The 7,500-nt window shown below is 52.2% G+C and overlaps 1 protein-coding gene across 1 annotated transcript in view; it reads right to left on the minus strand.

Annotated features, from left to right (window-relative positions):
* LOC121306925 (ADAMTS-like protein 4) overlaps positions 1 to 7,500 on the minus strand; it is a 37,058-nt gene that overhangs the window by 21,359 nt on the left and 8,199 nt on the right. Inside the window, exons 5-9 of the mRNA XM_041238951.1 lie at positions 6,794 to 7,500; positions 3,920 to 4,022; positions 1,299 to 1,303; positions 766 to 905; positions 43 to 211 (exon numbers count right to left, since the gene is read on the minus strand). The exon at positions 6,794 to 7,500 is cut by the window's right edge and continues 311 nt beyond it. Coding sequence (XP_041094885.1) covers positions 43 to 211; positions 766 to 905; positions 1,299 to 1,303; positions 3,920 to 4,022; positions 6,794 to 7,500 — 1,124 coding nt within the window. The remainder of the gene's footprint in view (positions 1 to 42; positions 212 to 765; positions 906 to 1,298; positions 1,304 to 3,919; positions 4,023 to 6,793) is intronic.

Below are 7,500 nucleotides of genomic sequence, written 5' to 3' on the forward strand. Positions count from 1 at the left end.
TGTGTGTTTGTGTGTGTGGTGTGTGTGTGGTGTGTTTCTCACCCAGGTAAGTTGGTGCGTGGGGGTGTCCCTCTCCCTCTCCGTGATGGTGATGCGCGTGGCTCCGGGAGGGATCTTTAGGAACGCGTGGTATCCGATCGGAACGCTGCTGTTCTGGAATGTTCCTGCTACCCGCCTGCAGGTGGTGCTGTCGCCCCCACACACTCCACAACTATCGAGGGTGAGATTCGAACCCAGGACCCCGTCACAGCCAGGACTCTGCAGAGAAATGATCCAATGATCTTCAATAGCACTGCAATGCGGTGAGGCTGGTAGAATGGGACCACATTGTGCTAACTATACCCTCACTGATCTTCATACGCCTGCAATGGGGGTGAGCTGGTAGAATGGGACCCCAGTGATCTCACTACACAACCCTTCCCAATGATCGTCAATAGCTGCAATGTGGTGAGGCTGGTAGAATGGGACCCCATGTGCTCACTATACCCTTCCCAATGATCTGGGGTGAGGCTGGTAGAATGGGACCACCGTGTGCTCACTATACCCTCAATGATCTTCAATAGCACGCATGGGGTGATGCTGGTAGAATGGGACCCCAGTGTGCTCACGATACCCTTCCCAATGATCTTCAATAGCACTGCAATGGTGTGAGGCTGGTAGAATGGGACCCCAGGGTGCTCACTATACCCTTCCCAATGATCTTCAATAGTAAAACACTGCAAGTGGCTCTGTGTTTTACACTGAGGGTAGCCTGCAATGACTCACCCGGCAGTGTCCCGCGTGCAAACACCGAGGAGGATGCCCCTGGCAGGGGTCCCGTCCGACCCGCTTCGCGTGGCGTCACGTAAACCGGAACCCAACAGGGGCGGGCAGTGCAGCTCACAGTTGGTAACCAACCACCCTGCCTGCAAGAGAGGAGAGAGAAGAGAGAGAAGAGAGAGAGAGAGAAGAGAGAGAAAAGAGAGAGAGAGACAGAAGAGAAATAGAGAGGAGACAGAGAGCGAGAGACAGAGAGGAGGGGTTAATTGAAATGTTAGGTGAGCATTTGAATCGGTGTTCACGCCTCTCTTCCTTCTCTCTCTCTCCTCCCTCCCTCTCCCCCCTCCCTCTCTCCCTCTCTCCCTCCCTCCCTCTCTCCTCCCTCCCTCTCTCCTCTTCTCCCTCTCTCCTCCCTCCCTCTCCTCCTCCTCTCCCTCTCCCCTCTCATTGACTTTTGCGTTGGCGTTTTCACCTGCGTGCTGATTTTACGAGAGTCAGAGCATGCAGCTTCTTCTGTTTAGTTCAGATAAAAACCTGACAAGACCTGGAGCCAAGCAGAGAATCATACAGCAACGAACTGGAACCCAGAACTACGCGCACGACACACACACACACACACACACACCACACACGGGAACCCAGATCTGAGGTTGGGGGGGGGAAAAAATTTAGGAAATTAAAGAAAACACCCCCACCCCCCCCTTTTTTTCCTGGAACCGCGTTTTCACTTCTTCTGCTCTATAAACACAAAACACATGATTCAGACTGGTGTAAAACTAACATCCTGAAAGCAGCGGTGTGTGTGTGATTATTAAACTCACAGTGGAACCAGGACTGGACCACACTGCTACCCAACAGGAGTCCGATTCCCAGCTCTGATATTTTGGGTCTTTCTTATTTTGTAACCAGCTTTCAAATTCAATTTAAAATGAGTTTGGAATTCACTTGAAGGCAGCATTTATCACTAGTGAGCGTTTTAATAAATATTTATCAGACAGTGCAGACATACTGTATACTCTCCCTTCTTCTCTCTGTCTCTCTCCGCCTCTGTATCTCTCTCCCCCCCCTACCCCCCCCTGCAGCTCTTGTAATAACAGTGGCTGTGCCTGTGTCTAGTCAGGACACTGATATTGATCTGTGGTTGCTGTCGAGGGCTGTGCCCGTGACACTGTGGATTTAGCACTAGCTCGGACTTAAACCCTTGGGGGAGTTCACTGCTTGCCTTAAATCATCGAAAAAGCCAACCACGCCCCCCGCCCACTCCCCTCCAAACCCTGTTCTGAACCGATTAAAGAAACCGCCCACCCTACCCCACGGCCCATCCAGAACCCCCGAAAAGCTGATGATCTCACGTAGCTGCTAACCCCCCCCCCCCCCCGATGTCACAGCGCCCCCCGCAGGACCGGACTGATCGCCACTCGTTTGGTTGAACAGTGCCTCTGTGTAACTCGGTACCGAGCCACGCTTATTCTTCTCTTTATTAACAGATTGCACACAGCACCAACACACCAGCTGAGTGCTTTACAGTGAGCTTCAGGGGCACAGTACTCACAGCTGGCTGATTGAGGGGGGGGGGTGGGATTCATCACTCTCGAAACTCAGCTGGAAAACCGTTTTGAACACAACAGCTGGCCTGATTGATGTCTATTGCTCTAGTTTCTAAAGCAAGGAGTTTCCACACAAAACCTGTTTTCCCTCCCTCCCTCTCTCTCTCTCGCGTGGTCTTGTCTCTCTCTTCCCTCTCTCAACCTACTTAATCTATGTGGGCTCCCTCTCTGTCTCTCTCTATCTCTCACCCTCCCTATATTAATAACCTCTATATTAACAGTACCACCCTCCATCCCTCTCACTATTTCCATGAGTCCGCCTCAAAAAAAAACATCCTCCTCCCTCCGCCATCCCCATCCAACAAAACAAAAAACAAACTCCCTCTCTTCTCCTTGCCCCAGCGCCCTGGCGGCCGCTCTCTCTCTCCTCTCTCTCGCTCTCCGCTCGCTCTCTCTCGCTCTATCTCTCCCTCATCCCTCACACTGTCTGATATTCAGGATTCCAGAATGCTGGAACTTTTTTCCCTGATTCTAGTTCCAGATCGGTTAGGAATGACCGTTCCTGGAGTTTAGTAATGCTTTGAAAGCGCGCTTGGTGCCCCCCTTGCCTGGCCTCTGATATAAACGACTGCCTGTATTTGAATTTTCCCCAGCTGTTCTTGCTCCTAGCCTCCCTCACTGCCTGCCTTCTGCCGCCCCCTCCGCTGCCTGCCCTCCCCCTGCCTCCCTCCCTGCCGCCCTGCCTGCCTGCCTGTCTGTCTGTCTTCCTGCCTGTCTGTCTGTCTGCCTCCCGCCCTCCCTGTCTGCCTGCCTGTCTGTCTGTCTGCATGCACCATTTACACTGTCTGTCTGCACTGTCTGATAAATATTTATTAAAACGCTCACTAGTGATAAATGCTGCCTTAAAATGAACTCCAAACTCACTTTAAATTGAATTTGAAAGCTGGTTACAAAGTAAGAAAGACGCCCAAAATAATCAGGACAGAAATCAGACTCCCGCTGCGCAGCAGTTTGATCCAGTCCTGCTTTCACTAAGAGTTTAATAATGAGACTCCCTCTGCACAGCAGTGTGATCCAGTCCTGCTTTCACTAGGAGTTTAATAATCAGACTCCCGCTGCACAGCAGTGTGATCCGGTCCTGCTTTCACTAGGAGTTTAATAATCAGACTCCCGCTGCACAGCAGTGTGATCCAGTCCTGCTTTCACTAGGAGTTTAATAATCAGACTCCCGCTGCACAGCAGTGTGATCCAGTCCTGCTTTCACTAGGAGTTTAATAATGAGACTCCCGCTGCACAGCAGTGTGATCCAGTCCTGCTTTCACTAGGAGTTTAATAATGAGACTCCCGCTGCACAGCAGTGTGATCCAGTCCTGCTTTCACTAGGAGTTTAATAATCCAAGTACTGTCCACCACTATAATACTGTCCACTGTCTTCTGCTATAAAATCTTCAGTTTGATTTCATTTCCTAGGTTTTGGGTTTTGCCTGAACGCCACGCCCCCCCCCCCCCCCCTCAAATATACACCGCCTCTAACAACCCGTCCTCTAACACCAAACTGCCACAGAGAGTCGTGCAAAGAACCCAGAGCTGCTGTCTGTGGAGGACTGACTCACCCTCCAGGAACGGCTCCCAGTCGTACCTCCGGCCCATGAACTCCTGGGAATTGAACCCGGAGCACTGCGCTGCTCGCGGGTCCACAGCGCCCCCTGGACAAGCCTGAGGGTATTACAACGACAGAGACAGACCACCGGTCAACACACACACACAGAGACAGCATGCAGACTTTACCAAGGGATCAGCAAGATCAAGAGAGAGAGAGAGAGAGAGAGAGAGAGAGAGAGAGAGAGAGAGATGCAGAGAGAGAGAGACTTTACCAAGGGATCAGCATCAAGAGAGAGAGAGAGAGAGAGCAGACTTTACCAAGGGATCAGCAATCAAGAGAAGAGAGAGAGAGAGATAGAGAGAGAGAGAGAGAGATAGAGGAGAGAGAGAGAGAAGCAGACTTTACCCAAGGGAAACCAAGGGATCAGCAATCAAGAGAGAGAGAGAGAGAGAGCAGACTTTACCAAGGGATCAGCAATCAAGAGAGAGAGAGAGAGAGAGAGAGAGAGAGAGAGAGAGAGAGAGAGCAAACTTTAACCAAGCAAAAAATTGATCAGCAATCGGTCGAGATGAAGAGAGGAGAGATGCAACATACTTTAAATACCCAAGGGATCAGCAATTAACAGACAGAGGAGAGAGAGAAGAGAGAGAGAGAGAAGAGCGGAGGGAGACTTTACCAAGGGATCAGCAATCAACAATAGAGATAGAAAGAGAAGAGCGAGAGAGAGAGAGAGAGAGAGCATATCAATATGAGACTTTACCAAGGGATCAGCAATCAACCAGAGAGAGAGGAGAGGAGAGACTTTAGAGCAAGAGTATCGATAATCAACCCATATGAGATATCAGCAATCAACAGAGAGAGAGAGAGAGAGAGAGAGAGAAGAGTGTGGGAGAAGAAGAGAGCAGAGATATAGAGAGCAGACTTTACCAAAGGATCAGCAACAGCCAGGCAAAAAAATCTAACACAGAGAGAAAAGCGTGCGAGGGTCTCTCGGGGTGTTCTGTAGTGGCTTCGTAAAAAAGGTTTTTAAAAAACTGGACCTCGCTGGACTCGAGTTCAAACAGGCTGGCTTCAAAACTGCAGCTAGATTAACTGTCAAACTCCCTGTGTATAAAATCGTATTTACTGTGCCCCCCCCCCCCCCGTACAGCAATCCACCCACCTTTAACCCACTGAGGCTTAGAAACTGCAGAGTCAATAATTGACCTGGTGAGAAAGTCACTGAAAAACCTCCTCCTTTGCTGGAAGAGCAGAGGGGAGCTCAAGTGCTTTCCCATGTGAGGAGGAGAGATAGAATGGGGGGGGGGGGGGGGTCAAATGTCCCTCTCATGGCAACAATCTCACTCACACTGTGGTATTATACTCTAATGCACATTGCACTGACCCCTGCCCCCCCCCCCCCTCCTTCAAAGCAGTAGCCCCCAACCGGCCCCTCCGAAAAGAAATTAACCTGGAAAAGTTCTTAAAGCTCCCCTGTAATCGAAAGGGAACAGAAAGCACCGCAACGTGTAATCAAGACATTGGACAGCCTGGGTAAAACATAACGTAGGGAAGCATTGTAAAGCACAGAGAGGTCTGGTAAAGCATAGGGAAGCATTGTAAAGCACAGAGAGGTCTGGTAAAGCATAGGGAAGCATTGTAAAGCACAGAGAGGTCTGGTAAAGCACAGGGAAGCATTGTAAAGCACAGAGAGGTCTGGTAAAGCATAGGGAAGCATTGTAAAGCACAGAGAGGTCTGGTAAAGCATAGGGAAGCATTGTAAAGCACAGAGTGGTCTGGTAAAGCATAGGGAAGCATTGTAAAGCACAGAGAGGTCTGGTAAAGCATAGGGAAGCATTGTAAAGCACAGAGAGGTCTGGTAAAGCACAGGGAAGCATTGTAAAGCACAGAGAGGTCTGGTAAAGCATAGGGAAGCATTGTAAAGCACAGATAGTTCTGGTAAAGCACAGGGAAGCATTGTAAAGCACAGAGAGGTCTGGTAAAGCACAGGGAAGCATTGTAAAGCACAGAGAGGTCTGGGTAAAGCACAGGGAAGCATTGTAAAGCACAGAGAGGTCTGGTAAAGCACCGGGGAAGCATTGTAAAGGACAGAGAGGTCTGGTAAAGCATAGGGGAGCATTGTAAAGCACAGAGAGGTCTGGTAAAGCATAGGGAAGCATTGTAAAGCACAGAGAGGTCTGGTAAAGCATAGAGGAAGCATTGCAAAGCACAGAGAGGTCTGGTAAAGCACAGGGAAGCATTGTACAGCACAGAGAGGTCTGGTAAAGCATAGGGAAGCATTGTAAAGCACAGAGAGGTCTGGTAAAGCATAGGGAAGCATTGTTAAGCACAGAGAGGTCTGTTAAAGCATACATAACCTTGTATCACGAGAGAGTGGTCTGGTAAAGGCAATAGTGGAAGCGATGGTGTAATCGAGCCGATAAGGTTCTTGGTAAAGCCCCAAAGGGGGTCGTACAATTTTGGGAAAAAAGGGTATATCCACGTCATGAAAGGGTTCGAGTGACAGGGTACACCGGGGGGGCGCCCCGGGAAGGGTTTGTGGGACGGAAGCTTGTCGCAGTGGTGGCAGGGGCTTGTGTTTGTCTTACTGACTGCCCGTGCATAGGTAGTCAGGGTGGATGTCGCGTGGGGGACAGAGTGGCGTACAGACAGCTCCCATTTATGCGCACTGGGGGAGTGAGATGGGCGTGTGGCAGAGGTGGGGAGGACCCGCCCCAGCCCCCCAGTAGGCGTAGTGTTATGGAGGTGGTCCATGGATGGTGGAGCGCGAGTGATCGGTGAGGTAACGCGTGTTAGGCCATGTGACTCCCCGGCCCTAATGTGATTCCACTCATGAAAGGGTTCGAGTGACAGACACGCCCCCGAGGGGGGGGGGACGACTCACCTCCAGGGTGCAGGTCTTGTGTTCATTCTGCTGTCCGTGGCAGAGGTAGGCAGGGGAGGCGCTGGCAGGGCGGTACAGCTCCCAGTTAGCCTGGGATTGAGAGCTGGCAAGGGGGCCCCCCTCCCCCCGGAACAGGTTTGAGGGGTCCCGGGAGTGTGGGAGCCAGGGATCGGAGTAACGCTGGGGGCCGTAGCCCCCCCTAGTGGAGGAGGAGGAGGAGCCCCCCCAGTGTCGGACGCTGGCCACGGGGGGCCGGGGGGCTGGCCTGTGCAGGGCCCTAGTGGAGGGTCTCTGATCCACTTCCAGCGGGGCCCTTCCCTGACTGGGGGCCCTGTCTCTGTCACCCGGGACTGGGACTGGCGAGGCTCCTGGCGCAGGTGCGCCGGGCCTGGGCTGGGGTCCGGTTCTGTTCTGTCTGAGCTCCTGGCTCTCCCGGCTGGGCTGTCCCCCCCCCTGCTCCCCTCTCTCCCCTCTCTCCCCTCTCTCCCCTCTCTCTGGTTCCTTGACTCCTGCCTCAGTTCCTTCCCCGACCCCCCTCTCTGAATCTCCCTCCCCCCTATCCCTCTGCCCTAGCTGTATCTCCCCTTCCCTCGCCCCCCCTTCCTCACTCCCCTCCCCATCCCGGCTCTTAGCAGATGAACCCCCAGAAGCAGGGTGTCCTTCGTCTCCCCCCTCTCTGTCTGAGACCTCCCCCCGCTCCAGCCTCC

Source organism: Polyodon spathula, chromosome 51, assembly GCF_017654505.1.
Source record: "Polyodon spathula isolate WHYD16114869_AA chromosome 51, ASM1765450v1, whole genome shotgun sequence".
Lineage (NCBI taxonomy): Eukaryota > Metazoa > Chordata > Actinopteri > Acipenseriformes > Polyodontidae > Polyodon > Polyodon spathula.